Genomic DNA, 20,154 nt, shown 5'->3' with positions numbered 1-20,154 from the left:
GTCTTTCTGCCCCTCCCACAATTAAGTTTTAAAACGCTTATTGGATAAAATATTGCTGTTGAAGCCTAACTTGGTTTGGCATTTTCACTTTTACACTTTGATGCTGAATTTCCACCTCCCGTTACTATATTCTCTGATAGATGTTAGAAGTTACTTTGTGTTACAACAAATAGATCATTTATAGCAGATATTGAATTAGACTGAAATATTGGACAATGACAATGGTCTTCTTCACCTCCCATGGAATGTAGGGAGGGATGTAAACGTTTTTTCTAGTTATTGAGTGATTGTTTCTCCCATGACGAAGGCTGTAGGAGGAAATCCTAGAACTTTCCTTTTAGCTGTAACTTTAATGACTTTACTCTTTGTACTTTAGACTTCAGGCAATAAGGAACAACCTTAAGGTAATTGCTGTAGATAAACTATCAGTTGAAAATTAGTAGGAAGTTATTTTTCAAAGTATAAAGACGAAAACCATTGGAGTTTCCATTCACGGCAGTCAGAAGAAAGACATAATTCCGGGTGGTAGACATGGATATGGACGAGCTTAAACGCATCATTAATGATTTTAGCTTTGATAAATGTAAAAAGGGCAACCAGGGCTTCAACCGATGCCTCATCCAGTTGTTTGGGTTGGCGGGACATGGAAAGTCCTCATTCATTAACACCTGTATATACGTCTGGCAAGATGGTGAATACCAGAACTGGGCAAAGGCAAACGAAGGATATGGAGGCCAGACAACGGAGCGAATTCCACATAAACTCACAAGTAACATCATGTTGGTGGATAATCGAGGATTGCCGAAACTGGATGGATATGGGAGTGGAGAGATCTTTGCCCAGCTTGGTGAGTGTGAATAGATCAAATGATTACATTGTTTGTAGAACTGAAGTATAACATGAGAAACTTTAAAATTAGAAGATGGGGGAAATAATCCCATGAATGATACTGTAGCAGTTTGTTTTCTATGAAGTTCTAAAGTGGTCGGTGGAAATTGGCCGGGTTGGTTGCTGTGGCCAGGAAATATGCTTTAAAAATTGCATTTCAATGCAACATACAAGTCAGTGGTTCCCAAAATTTGTCACAGTCATTAAAAACAACACTTGGATCTCACGTATTTTGTAAAAAAGTTATCCAACATGTAAAAATAATAGACAGCTTGCTACAAGTATAAGGGCTTGTGGGGGCAAATACAGTGTACTTTCAGGTGCATCCAGCTCGTGTTAGACATCCTTTTAGGATTATTCAGAATTCAATGGTAGGTGTACTACACATGTGTCAAACACAAGGCCCGCGGGCTGAACCTGGCCCTCCAGGTCATTTCATGTGGCCCTCATACCTCACCTGCAGCTGCAGGAGAGCTCCAGCCCTACTCTGGTCCTCCTATAGACCCTGTACTTTCTGCTTTCCAGAAATGCCTCCAGCTTCTTCCCAGCAGCAGCACAAGGTAAGAGGGGTGCACAGTGATGTAAGAGAGGGTGGGGGGCAGGGCCGGGACAAGGGGTGGGCAGGAGCGGCGGGTGCCCTGGGCACTGTGGAGGTTGGGGGCGCCACAAGGAGAATAGGGGGAGGGGATATGTGTTGAAAGGAAGAATTTGGGGGGTGGCAGGGAGTAAGTATTGTTCTAGGAGAGGAAATCTGGCGGGGAGGGGGTGCTAAAAGTGGTGATCTAGGGGGATCTGTGTTTGGAGGGGGGATGGGGGAAGAAGATTTTGCTGGGAGGGATCTGAAGTTGGGGGGGAGGGGTTTAGCATGTTCGCCCTGGGCTCAAGATTACCTTCTCCCGGGTCTGGGTGGGGGACTCCAGTTCTGATGGTGGGGAAGCTCTTGACATCTTATGTAAGGGTAGGGGATGCTCTGGTCATCTAGTCTTACAGATACAATTAGCCCTTGGTGGGGAGGCTCTTGACATCTTATGTAAGGGTAGGGGATACTCTGAACGTCTAGTCTTACAGATACAATTGGCCCATGGTGGGGAGGCTCTTGACATCTTATGTAAGGGTAGGGGATGCCCTGGTCATCTAGTCTTACAGATACAATTGGCCCTTGGTGGGGAGGCTCTTGACATCTTATGTAAGGGTAGGGGATGCTCTGAACGTCTAGTCTTACAGATACAATTGGCCCTTGGTGGGGAGGCTCTTGACATCTTATGTAAGGGTAGGGGATGCTCTGAACGTCTAGTCTTACAGATACAATTGGCCCTTGGTGGGGAGGCTTTTGACATCTTATGTAAAGGTAGAGGATGCCCTGGACATCTAGTCTTACAGATACAATTGGCCCTTGGTGGGTAGGCTCTTGACATCTTATGTAAGGGTAGGGGATGCTCTGAACGTCTAGTCTTACAGATACAATTGGCCCTTGGTGGGGAGGCTTTTGACATCTTATGTAAAGGTAGAGGATGCCCTGGACATCTAGTCTTACAGATACAATTGGCCCTTGGTGGGTAGGCTCTTGACATCTTATGTAAGGGTAGGGGATGCTCTGGTCATCTAGTCTTACAGACACAATTGGCCCTTGGTGGGGAGGCTCTTGACATCTTATGTAAGGGTAGGGGATGCTCTGAACGTCTAGTCTTACAGATACAACCGGCCCTTTTGAGGGCAATCATAATTCTGGTGCGGCCTGCGATTAAATTGAGTTTGACACCCCCGGTGTACTATATCTGACACACAATTAAGTTGGTAAACTCATGCGCTGCTAAATATATGAATAAATGAATTAATAGATAACTGCGAACATGCTTGGAACTGCTGCAACCACCTACCAAGTGTACTCAATCCTTCTAATAATAGTTATAACCTTAAATAAATTGTGCGCTGTTCCTTCAAACATAAGTATAATACAAGATAGTGCAATGTAGTAAGATAAAGAGAACTGTAGTGAATGAATAAACCCTAAGTGATCATATAACAACATAAACATTTCTTATTAATAATAAAAACATGTGGTTCAAAAATCATCCAGTAAAATATGACCTCCAGAAGGTTTACCCCACTTAACCACTTTAGGGACCGGAAGGTATGACCAGGCCATTTTTTGCGATTCAGCCGTGAAGGCTGTCCACAAGGTTTAGGAGTGTCTATGGGAATCTTTGACCATTCTTCCAGAAGCCCATTTGTGAGGTCAGGCGCTGATGTTGGAGAGAAGGCCTGGCTCTCTTGTCCCAAAGGTGTTCTACTGGGTTGAGGTCAGGACTCTGTGCAGGCCAATCAAGTTCCTCCATCCCAAACTCGCTCATTCATGTATGTCTTTATGGACATTGTTGTCTTTGTCCTCGAGAGAGGGAGGGGTAGCACCGTAAGCCAATCAAAATGTTCCACTATGTACAGGGAGCCATCTGGTTGGAGGAGAGAGCATAGGAGTGACCCTAATTACTTCACTTTGCATCCATTGCCCCAATCTTACTTTCAGGGTCAGGTTGATTTTGTTTCCAAGTATTTTTTGATTTAGAAGTTTTGATGAAGAGTTGTTCATAACCAATAATTAAAGTGGAGTTCCACCCATTTTTGGAACTTTAGATCTATGTAATCCCCTTTAAAACGGCTTTTACCAATGGAAACTTTTTTTTTTTTGCTAGTAAATACCTTAATTTCGGCTTTATTCCTTCTCTCCTCACTTCCGGGTCTGTTCGGCGATTCGCAGTGTCTGCTGGGATGTATTCTATTCCAGACATCTCGCAGTAGCTGTATCTGTACTGAGCCGTGCCTGCCCCGCCTCCGCCCCGCCTCCTCTCATTGAGTTGTATTGTATGCAATGTATTAAGGCTGTTCTCTGCCCCGCCTCCGCCCCGCCTCCTCTCATTGAGTTGTATTGTATGCAATGTATTAAGGCTGTTCTCTGCCCCGCCTCCGCCCCGCCTCCTCTCATTGAGTTGTATTGTATGCAATGTATTAAGGCTGTTCTCTGCCCCGCCTCCGCCCCGCCTCCTCTCATTGAGTTGTATTGTATGCAATACAACTCAATGAGAGGAGGCGTGGCGGAGGCGGGGCAGAGAACAGCCTTAATACATTCATACAATGCAACTCAATGAGAGGAGGCGGGGCGGAGGCGGGGCAGGCACGGCTCAGTACAGATACAGCTACTATTGTATGCAATACAACTAAATGAGAGAAGGCGGGGCGGGGCAGAAAACGGCCTTAATACATTCATACAATGCAACTCAATGAGAGAAGGCAGGGCGGAGGCGGGGCAGGCACGGCTCAGTACAGATACAGCTACTATTGTATGCAATACAACTAAATGAGAGGAGGCGGGGCAGAAAACGGCCTTAATACATTCATACAATGCAACTCAGTGAGAGGAGGCGGGGCGGAGGCGGGGCAGGCACGGCTCAGTACAGATACAGCTACTGCGAGATTTCTGGAATAGAATACATCCCAGCAGACACTGCGAATCACCGAATGACGTCATCGCCGATCGGACCCGGAAGTGAGGAGAGGAGGAATAAAGCCGAAAGTAAGGTATTTACTAGCAAAAAAAAAAAAAGTTTCCATCGGTAAAAGCCGTTTTAAAGGGGATTACATAGATCTATGTATTCCAACCTATTAAAAATGGGTGGAACTCCACTTTAAGAGTCTTCTTCCTTCCAGGTAATCTGCTTCCGTTGGGGAGAGAAGTGGAATTTACCAAGGGGTTCGGACTTGTTGACAGAATTGTTAAGTCAGAGAAATTAGTGAAAGACTCCGATTTCATTGCCCCGGTCTTTGTACACAGGTAAGTAGGGGGCGACTCCTTCATTTTTAAAGCTCTGATTTCAATTCAATAAAAATAAGATCATTTTTGCACATCTGTGCCTCCAATATGGTTACAAAATTACATTTGACTTCAAGCGCAACTGTTCTTGACTAGACATTAACCTCCTCATGATCATTGGTCATTGATACCTACAGTCAGGCAGTGGTGTATTTTGGTTTTGTGCTGCCCTAGGCAAGGTTAAAATTGGGCGCCCCCCCCTTATGTAAATGTGCCCCACCTCTTCCTATTTAACAGATATGACTCTCTCCAAAATTAAAGGACTGCAAATCTCAGCATGAACCCCTGAGATCTCACGAGAGGGGGGTGATGGGGTGGGGGTGAGAGGGTAGGGGGGGGGAGGAGGAGGGAGAGAGAGAAGGAAGTTAAATCATCCTTCACTTTGAATTATGGGCAGGGCCAGGGAGTCACGGCCATTATGTCACTGGTTTATAGATGCCAGGTAGCTCTAGCAACCAGTGGCCAATAGAGTCTCAGGTGGAGGTGGGGGGCACTTTTTGTTTTGCTGACCAGCCCCCCCCCCACCAAAGTGCTGCCCTAGGCCTGGGCCTTGTCGGCCTAGGCCAAAATACAGCGCTGCAGTCAGGGCTGGCCCAAGATATTGTGCTGCCTTGGTCCAAAAATTAAATGCTGCCCCCTCCATCCAAAAAAAAAAAAATCATGGCCACCAAAAGGTCGCCACATCCATTATTTTATATGAATATAACATTTTAAAAATATTATATACTGTTATTCCACCAAACACCTGCTGTCTGTCCTTAGTCCTCCTGTCACTCCTGTGTCTGCCCAGCCTGCCCTGCGTGAGATGGAGTGCGCTGATGTCTGATGTCATTGCACACACCACAATTTCACGTGGTGCGTTCCCCCCAGAGACACTCCGCCGCCTCATACTCATCAGTTTGCACTATGGGCGGCAGTATGAGATGGGGAAATGCCGCCCGTAACACGTCACAAACCGATGACCCACAAAACTGCTGGGAAAAAAATCTTGGGCGTCAATTTGCCGCCCCTCTCCAAGTTCCGCCTGGGTCCAATGGACCCAGCTGAGGCGTAACTAGAACCTTCAGGGCCCCGGTGCAAGAAACCATGAAGGGCCCGCCGGATCCTTGGCCAGGGCCCTTCCCTTCAAGCCTGGGGCTCTTCCCACTGACCCTGGGTCCCTTTAATCTCATTGCAGGGCCCTTTATTACAGTCCTGCAGCGGGACCCTTTCAGAAGTTCTGCAGTGGGCCCCGTTCCTGCCATCTTAAGGCCTCACCCACGAAGGTGGAATGCCATGACCCGGTCGCAAGTGTGACCTTTGTGAACCCACTGGTGCCAGTATTTTTTGATATTTTAATTGTATTATTTTTTATCATTTTATTTTATTTTTTACAATGTCACTGACTATGACTCTGTCCAATCAGAAAAGGAAGGAGCTGGTAAATTACATATTTATCGACCCCTTCCTGGTTCTTTATTGTGACACATCCCCTACAGCAGCCGGCAGGAGAGGGAAAGGAGCACACAGGGGCCCAGAGACAGCAGAACACAAGTGAACTGGATAGGAGGAGTGGCGGGGGCAGCATACAGAGGAACCAATCTCCTCCATTTTCCTCCTGCAGGTACAGGAGGAAAAAGGAGGACAGTGATTTCTCTACATGCTGCCCCCAACGCCCCTCCTATCCAGGTGTACAGGGGAGCCGCACAGGCCCCCTGGAGCATGGGGGCCCGGTTGCAAATGCAACCCCTGTAGTTACGCCCCTGGGACCTAGTGGGACCCATGGTAGGGCCAGCCCTGCCTACAGTACATGTCCAGACCAAATTCAGCAACTTTAGCATGTGGGGGTTAACTTAGCAATAAATGTGTTTCCAATTCGTCTACCTGAATAAAGTTTTTTTTAAGGACAAGTAAAGCTTTCACTTGGTGTGTTGATTTAGGAAATATATTGCTCACATTTAATTCTAAAAGTGGGCAAATGAACAACAATGTAAATGTAAAATATGAATTTTATCTATATTTTGCAAGTAACAATTTTCAACCCCTTAGGTTCCACAGTAATTATAACAAGCATGCTTTACTGCGTATTCAGACTGATTTTACTGTTGTGGGCTTGGTAACACTTTGCCCACTTGCTGACCAGCTGCCGTGTATATACTGCGGCAAAGTGACGCTATTGTGCAAAATGATGTGCCTGTACGTTGTTTCGTTTTAATAGCCACTAGATGGTGCTAAACAGCTTCTGGGCATGCCCAGAAGCTGTGCAGGGATGCCTCGCCTGCACCGGAAGTGACGAGCGGGGCTGGTGCAGTGCATTGTGGGACTGCGACGTCACCGAAGAGGCCGCAGAAGAGGACGCGCTGGCTTCAACTGCCCATACCTGAGATGGCGGCGCTGGAGAAGAACTTTCCAAGGTAAGTATTTCTTCTTACAGGTAAGTGCGACCCGGGGCAGTTCAGAGGCTATCCATTATGGAATGTACTAGCCCTGACTGTCCCGGGGGTATTCTTATCTAAATTTGACCCCCGAGGCCGGAACTCCACTTTAACAACCAGCAATTCTTCACACAGGACATTGATGGGGCACTGATGAGGCTGCAATAATGGGCACTGATCAGGCTGCATTGATGGGCACTGGTGAGGCTGCATTGGTTGGCACTGGTGAGGGTGCATTGATGCGCACTGGTGAGGCTACATTAAAGGGGCACTGGTAAGGTTACATTGATATGCCATAATTAGGCTGCATTGATGGGCACTGATTGAGGCTGCATTGATGGGCACTGATCAGACTGCATTAATGGGCACTTTTGAGACTGCAATGATGGGCACTGGTGAGGCTACGTTGATGGGCACTGGGGAGGCTTAATTGATGGAAACTGGTGAGGCTGCATTGATAGGCACTGACCAGGCTGCACTGATGGGCACTGGTGAGGCTGTGGTGATGGGCACTGGTGAGGCTGCATTGATGGGCGCTGATGAGGCTGCATTAATGAGCACTGATGAGGCTGCGTTGATGGGCACTGGTGAGACTTAATTGATAGGCACAGGTGAGGCTGCATTGATAGGCACTGACCAGGCTGCACTGATGGGCACTGGTGATGCTGCTTCTCTAATTAAACATGGGGGGGGGAATCTTTTTAATAGAATCTATAATGGACACAGAAAGGGCCTCTGCTAGAGAGACCCCACCCGCCCCAGGTCCTATTAGACTCCTTTGTAGTCTCTAATGGACACTGTTAGAGAGAGACCCCCCCTCCAGGTCCCATTAGACTCTGTTGTAGACTCTAATAGGGCTTGGAGGGGACGCTTTCTAACAGACTGTCTAATAGACACTGCTAGAGAGAGACCCCCCTCCAGGTCCCATTAGACTCCTTTTTAGTCTCTAAGGGACAACGTTAGAGAGTGACCTCCCTCCAGGTTCCATTTTAAAAATTCAGAAGTTGTACTTTGTGCAAAATGTAGGGGGCAGGATCAGGGGCGGGTCATGGGCAGGGTCTGACAGGAGGCTCTTGCTTTATTTGGTCCGGGAGCCCTAAATGTTGTCAGTCTTGCCATGGTGTATGACCAATGACATGAAAGTCTTCCACAACCTCCCCTTAGTAGCAGAGTTTGGCTGTTCCTCACCCACTTTTAAAGTAGTTGTAAAGTCAGAAGGTTTTTTTTTTATCCTAATGCATTCTATTCATTAAGATAAAAAGCCTTCTGTGTGCAGCAGCCCTCCTCAGCCCCCCTAACACTTACCTGAACCCCCTCTCAATCCAGTGATGTCCACAATTGTTTCAGCCATCTGAGACTAACCTCCTCATTGGCTCCCACTGCTGTCAATCAAAGTCCATTAGCCAATGAGGAGAGAGAGGGGTGGGGGTGAACTGCAGCTCTGTGTCTGAATGGATACACGGGGCTGTGATTTGGCTTGGGCTGCTTACTGTGGGGGGGGGGGCACTTAAAGGAAAGGAGGGGCCAGGAGAGCCAAAGAAGGACCTGAGAAGAGGAGGATCTGGGCTGCTCTGTGCAAATCCACTGCACAGAGGAGGCAAGTATTACATGTTTGTTACTTTTATTGGAAAAAAAAATTAAAACAAGACTTTACAATAACTCTAAGTCACTTAGAGCCGGTTCACACTGGGGCGACTCAAAGTCTCCTCGACTTTGAGCCGCCCTGTGCAGCACGACTTCATTGTGGCTTGCAAACCGCTTCTCTAATAGAAGTCAATGCAAGCCACTCCGATTTCGCCCCAAAGTAGTGCAGGAATCTTTTTCTAAGTCTAAGCGACTTGAGTCGCTCTGATTAGAATGGTTCCATTGCACAGAATGGAGCATGACTTGTCAGGCGACCAAGTCGCCTGACAAGTTGTGGCAGTGTGAACTGGGACTTAAACAGCTCTTTCTGTTTCAGTTAATGACTTTGTTTCAACCTACGTATGATATTGATGATCATTAGCACCTGCTTGGTGTAATTGGTTAAATATAAGCCTGACTCTAATTCTACAAAATCTCTGACTTTGTGTAAGTGTGCAAAGTTTGCAAGTGTAAGACTTGATGCTGGTTTGAAGCCAAAGGGGTGGTCACACCAAATGTTTATTTGATTTAAATTGTTCTTCAGTTCGCTCACTGCTTGCGTTTTGTGAATTGATAAAAAAAATAAAATAATAAAATATAAATTTTTGAAAGCATTCCTTCACATCTGCCTTAAACTTTTGCACAGTACTGTAAATCGTTGGCAGGTAAAATATATGTATTTGTTGGTGTATTTATGTGGGTGCCTGGTGTTCATTTTAAAGCAGGGGCAGCTGGTGCATTGGGGGCGCAGGGGCGCCGCCCCCCTATCCATGCGTCCGTCCCCCTAATCTACATGCAGGGCGCCAGACGCATGGAGTTCAATGGGGCTTTTCTTTTTTTCTTAGCAGGTGATTAGAGCCAGAGGCTCTAATAGGCTAAAAAAAAAAAGGTGGGATCGGGGCGCAGAGCACTACGCCCGAGCCCAACAGTTTTTTGACAATAGCGAACGAATATTAGCTATTGTCACACGGATCCTCCCCCTGGCCAATCAGGAGACCCATTTCCTGATTGGCCGAAAGGAGAAGCCATGCCATTGGCCATGGAGGAGGAGGGATGAGACGCAAGAGACTGAGGGGAAAGAAGCCGAAGCTGCCGCAGTTTGCTGCCTGCCCTCCCTCCACATATCCAGGCAGGGTGAGTGAGCCAGTGACGGGGGGGGGGGGGGGGGTGTATGGTGTGCAGCCTGGTGTGGTTGGGGGGGGGTATGGTGCGGTCCGTCTGCTGCCCCCCCGGCCCATGGAGCACCAGCCGCCACTGTTTTAGAGGCTTTATAGTACCTTATTGGGTGTAACCCTATAACCCTATTGTATAATACTGTCTGTCTAGCTTTAGAAATGATTGTCTTCATCCTTCTTGTTTAGTGTGAAGCACATAATTGCCCCCGAGGAAATGAATGAATTGAAGAGCGTTCTTCATACAGCCAGAGAGCTGACTGGTAAGTTGTAACTTTTTTTCTCTGAAATAAAATTTGAAACAAAAGATGACAAATGTTTCAAACGTTTCTCTCTTTGCTTGCCATCCAATCTTCTCTCTGCTATAGAAGTAATAGGGATTTTCCAAACACCTCCCGGCATCTGTACATGCAGGATTCACTGCTGCTAACCACATATATACTGCGGCAGGCTGGCTCATCATATATACTGCGGCAGGCTGGCTCGTCATATATACTGTGGCAGGCTGGCTCATCATATATACTGCGGCAGGCTGGCTCGTCATATATATACTGCGGCAGGCTGGCTCGTCATGTATACTGTGGCAGGCTGGCTCGTCATATATACTGCGGCAGGCTGGCTCGTCATATATACTGTGGCAGGCTGGCTCGTCATATATACTGCGGCAGGCTGGCTCGTCATATATACTGTGGCAGGCTGGCTCGTCATATATACTGCGGCAGGCTGGCTCGTCATATATACTGTGGCAGGCTGGCTCGTCATATATACTGTGGCAGGCTGGCTCGTCATATATACTGCGGCAGGCTGGCTCGTCATATATACTGTGGCAGGCTGGCTCGTCATATATACTGTGGCAGGCTGGCTCGTCATATATACTGTGGCAGGCTGGCTCGTCATATATACTGCGGCAGGCTGGCTCGTCATATATACTGTGGCAGGCTGGCTTGTCATATATACTGTGGCAGGCTGGCTCGTCATATATACTGTAGCGGGCTGGCTCGTCATATATACTGTGGCAGGCTGGCTCGTCATATATACTGTGGCAGGCTGGCTCGTCATATATACTGCGGCGGGCTGGCTCGTCATATATACTGCGGCAGGCTGGCTCGTCATATATACTGTGGCAGGCTGGCTCGTCATATATACTGCGGCAGGCTGGCTCGTCATATATACTGCGGCAGGCTGGCTCGTCATATATACTGTGGCAGGCTGGCTCGTCATATATACTGTGGCAGGCTGGCTCGTCATGTATACTGTGGCAGGCTGGCTCGTCATATATACTGCGGCAGGCTGGCTTGTCATATATACTGCGGCAGGCTGGCTTGTCATATATACTGTGGCAGGCTGGCTCGTCATATATACTGCGGCAGGCTGGCTCGTCATATATACTGCGGCAGGCTGGCTCGTCATATATACTGTGGCAGGCTGGCTCGTCATATATACTGTGGCAGGCTGGCTCGTCATATATACTGTGGCAGGCTGGCTCGTCATGTATACTGTGGCAGGCTGGCTCGTCATATATACTGTGGCAGGCTGGCTCGTCATATATACTGTGGCAGGCTGGCTCGTCATATATACTGCGGCAGGCTGGCTCGTCATATATACTGTGGCAGGCTGGCTCGTCATATATACTGTGGCAGGCTGGCTCGTCATGTATACTGTGGCAGGCTGGCTCGTCATATATACTGTGGCAGGCTGGCTTGTCATATATACTGCGGCAGGCTGGCTTGTCATATATACTGTGGCAGGCTGGCTCGTCATATATACTGCGGCAGGCTGGCTCGTCATATATACTGCAGCAGGCTGGCTCGTCATATATACTGTGGCAGGCTGGCTCGTCATATATACTGCAGCAGGCTGGCTCGTCATATATACTGTGGCAGGCTGGCTTGTCATATATACTGTGGCAGGCTGGCTCGTCATATATACTGCGGCAGGCTGGCTCGTCATATATACTGTGGCAGGCTGGCTCGTCATATATACTGTGGCAGGCTGGCTCGTCATATATACTGTGGCAGGCTGGCTCGTCATATATACTGCGGCAGGCTGGCTCGTCATATATACTGTGGCAGGCTGGCTCGTCATATATACTGTGGCAGGCTGGCTCGTCATATATACTGTGGCAGGCTGGCTCGTCATATATACTGTGGCAGGCTGGCTCGTCATGTATACTGCGGCAGGCTGGCTCGTCATATATACTGTGGCAGGCTGGCTCGTCATATATACTGTGGCAGGCTGGCTCGTCATGTATACTGCGGCAGGCTGGCTCGTCATATATACTGCGGCAGGCTGGCTCGTCATATATACTGTGGCAGGCTGGCTCGTCATATATACTGTGGCAGGCTAGCTCGTCATATATACTGTGGCAGGCTGGCTTGTCATATATACTGCGGCAGGCTGGCTCGTCATGTATACTGTGGCAGGCTGGCTTGTCATATATACTGTGGCAGGCTGGCTCGTCATATATACTGTGGCAGGCTGGCTCGTCATATATACTGCGGCAGGCTGGCTCGTCATATATACTGTGGCAGGCTGGCTCGTCATATATACTGTGGCAGGCTAGCTCGTCATATATACTGTGGCAGGCTGGCTTGTCATATATACTGCGGCAGGCTGGCTCGTCATGTATACTGTGGCAGGCTGGCTTGTCATATATACTGTGGCAGGCTGGCTCGTCATATATACTGTGGCAGGCTGGCTTGTCATATATACTGTGGCAGGCTGGCTCGTCATATATACTGTGGCAGGCTGGCTCGTCATGTATACTGTGGCAGGCTGGCTTGTCATATATACTGCGGCAGGCTGGCTCGGCTACGTGAACCGGCGTATGGATATGTCGCTTCACGGGAGTGGTGCTGGGGGGCGAGCGCGCGCCGCCCATGGCGAGCTCCCATTCCCCACCAGGCAGAGGGGATGCCGATCCATGGGACCGGCGGCCCCAATTGCCCGCCGGGCACCCGCGATTGCTCCCCGCTGAGAGAGAAGGACGGTCCACTGTTGTAAACACAGCAGACCGTCGTTCTCTCTGAAATGATCACAGAGCCCCTGTGATCCTTCTATATAGGAACACAGATCTCTGTGATCATTTCACAAGTCCCTCCCCCATACAGATAGAAAGCACTCCCTAGGCTCACAATTAACCTTTGAGCACCCCTGGTGTTAACCCCTTCCCTGCCAGTGTCATTAGTACAGTAAGGGTCCTTTCACACTGGTGATCCGATCAGATCCGCCTGTCAGTTTTTCAGGCGGACCTGATCCTATTGGGCAGCAGGTGTCAGTGGAGACATCTCTGCTGACACCCGCTGCTATCCGATTCCGATCCTGTCCGTGAAATCTGGATGGATGGAAACCCTATTTTCTATCCATCCAGCGTTCTCATCCGATTCCCCATAGAGAACAGCAGGGATCTGACACCTCCCTCTCTGCACACAGAGCGGAGACGGAGCTGTCATCCGCTGCTCAGCGGGGATCAGCGGATCGATCCCCTGGTGAGCAAAGAATGGACCTCGTCGGACGCTGACCATGTGAAAGGACCCTAACAGTGCATATTTTTAGCACTGATTACTGTAGTAATGTCACTGGTTCCCCCAAAAGTGTCAAAAATGTCAGTTAGGGGTCTGATCTGTCCGCCGCAATGTCGCAGTCCCGCTAATTACTAGATCGCTACGATTACTAGTAAAAAATAAATAAAACTGACTTAAATCTTTCCCCTGGTTTGTAGACGCGATAACTTTTGCGCAAACCAATCAAAATACGCTTATTGGGATTATTTTTACCAAAAAAATGCAGCAGAAAACAAATTGGCCTAAAATGATGACAATTTTTGATTTTTAATTTTTTTATTGGGAATGTGAAAATGAAAAACATTGTTTTTTTTTTCAGAATTGTCGCTCTTTTTTTGTTTATAGCGCAAAAAATAATAATTGCAGAGGTGATCAAATACCACCAAAAGAAATCTCTATTTGTGGGAAAAAAAGGACATACATTTTATTTGAGTACAGCGTTGCACGACTGCGCAATTGTAAGTTAAAGTAACGCAGTGCTGAATCACAAAAAATGGCCTGGTCATTAACCACTTTACGTCTGCTCACAGTAATATTACTGCGGCAGAGTGGCTCGTTATCATCTGACGACGTAGTACTACGTCGTCAGACACTCCCCCTTCTGGGCGGCGCTTGCGCGCCGCCGGAGGCTCGCTCCCGCTGTTTTCATTCACAGCGGGAGTCGGGCCAGGGGAGGAGCAGCGGCGATCGTCGGGGATCGAGGGCGGATCTCCATAGTGACAGGGAGTGACAGATCGGACTGTTCAGCATAGCTGGACATCCGATCTGTCCATGACTCACACAGTCACCTCCCCCCCTACACGTCAGTAAGCACCAGGCATACATTAACCCCTCCCTCTCCAATAAAATTAACCCCTTCCCTGCCAGTGTCATTTTTACAGTAACAGTGCATATATATAGCACTGATTACTGCAGTAATGTCACTGGTAACCCCAAAAGTGTCAAAAATGTCAGTCAAGGGTCCGATCTGTCTGCCGCAATGTCGCAGTCCCGCAAAAAAAATCGCAGATCGCCGCCATTACGCGTTAAAAAAAAAAAACACCAAAAATGACAGAAATCTTTCCCTTTGTTAGTAAACGCAATAACTTTTGCGCAAACCAATCAAAATACGCTTATTGCGATTTTTTTTTACCAAACATATGTAGCAGAAAACAAATTGGCCAAAAATTTTTAAAAAAATTGTTTTTTACATCTTTTTTGGGGGGAATTTCATATAAAAAAATGTTAAAAATATTGTTATTTTTTCAAAATAAACGCTCTTTTTTTGTTTATAGCGCAAAAAGTAAAAATCGCACAGGTGATCAAATACCACCAAAAGAAAGCTCTGTTTGTGGGAAAAAAAGGACGTAAATTTCGTTTGGGTACGGCGTCGCACGACCACGCAATTGTCAGTTGAAGTCGCACAGTGCCGAATCGCAAAAAGTGGCCTGGACGGAAGACAGCAAAATCCTCCGGTGGTAAAGTGGTTAAGGGGGCAAATCCTTCCGGTCCAGAAGTGGTTAATATACAGGAATGACCATTATGGCCACCAACGTCTTCACTTATCATCTTCCCCAGTCAAAAATTGTTAATTTTTATTTTGTAGAGAAAACAAAGGGTTTAAAAACTTTGCCTTTTTTATTGTTGTCTGCGCCCTAATAATTCGATTTCTCTGTACGGCCCCTTTCCCACATCTCAACTCCAAAATTGCACTGACTTTGGAGTGCAACATTGGTGCAACTTTGGTGCAGTGTTAATTTTTACATCAAATTTCAATTTAGTTTTAATTATAGGCTGTTGACTAAAAAGCCATTTAGGATTTCGGCCCCTTTCACACTTAGGCCACCTAAAAGTCACGCAATTCTACCGCAATTTTGTTGTGATTTTTACCGCGATTTTGACTGAACTTGAACCAGTACCTATATCTGCGGACCTCAAAATGCATTTTAGTTGAGTAAAGAAGTATTAATTTAGTGGACGAAAATATTTTAGTCAACAATATTAACACTGCTTGGATACAACTTTGGCTTTGACAAGTTTTAACCACTTTACCACCGGAGGATTTTCCTGCTTTACGTCCAGGCCACTTTTTGCAACTTGGCACTGCGCGAATTTAACCGACAATTGCACGGTCAGGCAACCCTGTACCCAAACAAAATTGACGTCCTTTTTTTCCCCACAAACAGAGCTTCCTTTTGGTGGTATTTGATCACCTGTGCGCTTTTCATTTTTTGCGATATTAATAAAAAAATAGCGAAAACTTTGCGAAAAAAGTTACATTTTCTACTTTGACAGTTAAAAAATATCCAATATATTCAATTTTTGTCATATATTTAGGCCAAAATGTATTTAGCTACATGTCTTTGACAAAAAAATCCTCAAAGAGCGTATTTTTAACCGCTTTATAACCGGAAGATTTTACCCCATTTCTGACCAGGCTATATTTTGTGATTCGGCACTGCGTTACTTTAACGGACAATTGCGCGGTCGGTGCGACACTGTACCCAAATTAAATTGACCTCCTTTTTTCCCCACAAATAGAGCTTTCTTTTGGTGGTATTTAATCACCTGTGCGATTTTAAATTTTTGAAAAAAAGAGCGACAATTTTGAAAAAAAAAAAAAAACAATATTTTTTACATTCTGATACATTCCCAAAAAAATTAAAAATCAAAATTTTTTAACATTTTAGGCCAATTTGTTTTCTGCTACATATTTTTGGTAAAAAAAAAAATCACAATAAGTGTATATTGATTGGTTTGCGCAAAAGTTATTGCGTCTACTAACTACGGGAAAGATTTATGTCATTTTTATTGTTTATTTTTTTTTACTAGTAATGGCGGCGATCTGCGATTTTTTTTGCGGTACTGCGACATTGCGGCGGACAGATCGGACCCCTAACTGACATTTTTGACACTTTTGGGGGGACCAGTGTTATTACTACAGTAATCAGTGCTATAAATATGCACTGTCACTGTAATAATGACACTGGCAAGGAAGGAGTTAACTTTATTGGTGATCAAGGGGTTAAATGTATGCCTCATGATTACTGACGTGTGTGGGGGGAGGGGATTGTGTGACACAGACACAGATCGCAGGTTCAGCTATGATGAATCCTGTAATCTGTCCTTGTCTGTCACATAGGAGATCCGCCCACTTTGTTTACACAAGTGGGCGGATTTCCTCACTCGATCCCCGACGATCGGGGAAGAGCGGTGGTGATCACCGCCTCTCCTCCCCAGGCACGACTCCCCCTGTGTCTGAATACAGCGGGAGCGAGCCTCCGTCGGTGTGCTCCCGCCGCCGAGAGGGGGCGGGATCCAGCGACGTAGGTCTACGTCGCTGGATGATAACGAGCCACTTTGCCGCAGTACAAGCTCAGTGAGCGGTCGGCAAGTGGTTAATTGGCAACTGTTGCACACAAGTTGCATTGCATAACATTCAGGTATGACTCAACTTCTGAGGGTTACCATTGAAGTCTATGGATCTTAATTTGCATGAAAGTCGGACCAAAGTAATGCATTGGACTACTTTGAAGTTGCTGCAACTTTAAGTTGCACATATATGAATGGGTGTTATAGGAAAACTTGGGGAACGACATGTCCTGCAACTCTGATGTCCAAAGTTGCATGACAAGTTGCACAGGTGCGATAGGGGCCTACATCTTAGGCCCCTTTCACACATGTCCGACTTGTCCTGGGACTTGGGAAGGCAAAGTCACATGACAAGTCTTACTCCATGATTTCCAATGAGTACAATTCAAATCTGAGCAACTTCAAGTCGCAACAACTTCAAAGTAGTCCCTGCACTCCTTTGGTCTGACTTTGATGCATTTTGAGGTCCATAAACCTCAGGATTACACAGGCATTGCTTCAAGTCCAGTCAAAATTGGGTCAAAATTGTGGCAAAAACTGCACCCAAAAAATTGCGCCAAACTTTTAGGTCGCAAAAGTGTGAAAGGGGCCTTACCCACACAGACACAACAGGAATTAAACAAAACTAAACTCTCTCAATTAACATAAAACTATTTATAATCCTTATGTTGCTAACATTGGTAAATAAATAGGACAATATATCATTAAACTTGTGTTATACTTTTTTTTTGTTACATTTTTTCTGTGTCTTCCTGGTTTCTACCCTAGGCTAAAATGATTTCCTACATCCCATGATTCAAAAATAGATGTATGATGGGACTATAAATACCCCTCCAATGGACAAACATTTACAGCAAAATATGTTTAAAAAAATCAACAATCTTTATTACATCAATTGAACCCCTTCCCGCCCGCACTATAGCTATTGTAGGCTTAATTTGTCAGGAGGGCGTACATGGATGTCCTCCTGTGATCGCACTGCCTGTGCACCCCCCGTGATGCATGGGCAGCGTGCCCTGTGATCACTGAGTCCTTCAGACTCAGTGATCACAGATCGGGGTACAGGGCCAATCACAGCGGCCGATTCCCATGTGATCAGCTGTGTTCCATAACACCTGATCATGGATATAAACACAAGCTGACAGTGTGAGGAGAGAAGGAGAGAACTGATAATCAGCTTAAGGTAAAGGGACATTGGCACTGATAATCAGGATACTGATTGTCAGTGTCCTGATTATCAATGCAGTTCAACCAGTTCTGCCAATCAGTGCCCATAAGTGTAACCTAGCAGTGCTGCCTATTAGCATCTATCAGTGGCCCCTACGTGGGTGTATCAGTGCTCATCTATGGCAGCTATCAGTGCTGCCTATCAGTGCCACCTATCATTGCCCTTCAGTGTGGCTTATTAGAGCCCATCAGTGCTGCCTATCAGTGCCACCTATCATTGCCCATCAGTGCCGCCCATTAGAGCCCATCAGTGCTGCCTATTAGAGCCCATCAGTGCCACCTATTAGAGTCCATCAGTGCCGCCTATCAGTGCCACCTACATGGGTGTATCAGTGCTCATCTGTGCCAGCTATCAGTGCTGCCTATCAGTGCCACCTATCATTGCCCTTCAGTGCCGCCTATTAGAGCCCATCAGTGCCGCCTATTAGAGCCCATCAGTGTCACCTATTAGAGTCCATCAGTGCTGCCTATCAGTACCACCTATCATTGTCCTTCAAAGCCACCTATCATTGCCCTTCAGTGACGCCTATTAGAGTCCATCAGTGCCACCTATTAGAGTCCATCGGTGCCACCTATCAGTGCCTCCTCATCAGTGGTTTGTTTTTAGGGCCTACCAGTGCCGCCTCATCAGTTCCCATCTGTGCCACCTATCAGTGCCTCCTCATCAGTACTTCTTCTTTAGGGCCCATCAGTGCCGCTTCATCAGTACCCATCTGTGCCACCTATCAGTGCCTCCTCATTAGTGCCTCCTTATTAGTACTTCCTATTTAGGGACCACCAGTGCCTCCTCATCCATACCCATGTGTGCCACCTATCAGTGCCTCTTCATCAGTACTTCCTCTTTAGGGCCCAGCAGTGCTGCCTCATCAGTACCCATCTGTGCTACCTATCATTGCCCATCAGTGCCACCTATTAGTGCTCCTCAGTGCCTATTAGTGCCACCTATCAGTACCCACTAGTGCAGCCTCATAAATGCACATCAGTAAAGGAGAAACTTTGCACTGCACTGCCTACATTGAGCACAACTACATTTACCTAACACAACCATGGCAGCCATGCTGGTTACAGTGAGACAAGCTAAATTTACCTAGCAAAAATACAGTTCCACTGAACACAGTGAGCCACAACTAATTCTAACTAATCCTAGTGCCTACCTAGGAGGGTTCTACACACATGACCAATGCATTTGAACTCTTCTATATTTGAATGTAATTCCTTTCTCTTCTCCTTCCAGGGATCTATCCCATTGTGGTTCTCACCCACAAGACCTATGGAAACTTAACTAGCGTTGAGTCCTCTTTCAGGGACATGGGCATAGAAAGGATTTTTGCATTTGAAAATTACACCCATGAAGACCACTTTAAAACCAGAGGAAGACACGAGGAAGTGCTGAAGTTCCTACAGGAAGTCATTAAAGATGCTCAGTTCCGGGTAGAACATCAGACAAGGAATCCAGTGAAGGAGATGAATGACCGCAAACAGTTTGTCTTGAATTATGTTCACCAGCGAGAGAAGATGATGGAGCAGGAAAGTCTGGAGAGAAAGAAAGCCTTGGAAAGAGCAATGAGGGAAAAAGAAATGAAAAGACAAGGAGAAGAGTTAGAAAGAGAGAGACAGAGGAGAAGAGAAGCTGAAGAAGCTGCACTGAGGAAACGGAGAGAAGAGTTGGAGAGGCAGAGATCAACTGACAAAGCCAGATATGAGGAGGAAATCCGAGCACAACAGGAAGCCAAGGCCAAAGGAGGCAAGAAATTGTTTGGATTGTTTGGGAAGAAGAAGTAGAAATCATAAATAATTATTACTCAAAAACATTATAGGGATTCTAGAAAAAAAATATTTGTGCTATATTTGGTTATATATGGAAGCTTCAGGGGAAAGTCTTTCCAATGGTGGAGTATAAAAAGAGGTGTCCCTTTCTACTAAAAGACACAAGCCTAATACTGAGCAGTACATTCTGTAGCACTGTTCTCCACCTCCACAGAATCTTCTAAACCTCCACAGAATCTTCAACACCTCCACTTAACCATCTATACCTCCACAGAACCATCTTC

General features: G+C 46.4%; 1 protein-coding gene across 1 annotated transcript; it reads left to right on the top strand.

Annotated features, from left to right (window-relative positions):
- Positions 1–531: 531 nt before the first annotated feature.
- On the top strand, positions 532–19,885 carry LOC309558204 (uncharacterized protein; the record flags this gene model as incomplete). The annotated part of the gene is made up of 4 exons (XM_082261224.1): positions 532–847; positions 4,591–4,714; positions 10,152–10,225; positions 19,338–19,885. The coding sequence occupies 4 exons, from the start codon at positions 532–534 to the stop codon at positions 19,883–19,885; spliced, it is 1,062 nt and encodes a 353-aa protein (XP_082117350.1).
- Between the last annotated feature and the right edge of the window lie 269 nt (positions 19,886–20,154).

Source organism: Pelophylax lessonae (genome assembly GCF_965119305.1).
Source record: "Pelophylax lessonae genome assembly, chromosome: 6".
NCBI classification, from domain to species: domain Eukaryota; kingdom Metazoa; phylum Chordata; class Amphibia; order Anura; family Ranidae; genus Pelophylax; species Pelophylax lessonae.
Note: the sequence above shows the minus strand (reverse complement) of the source record. Positions and strands in the feature narration are given on the sequence as shown.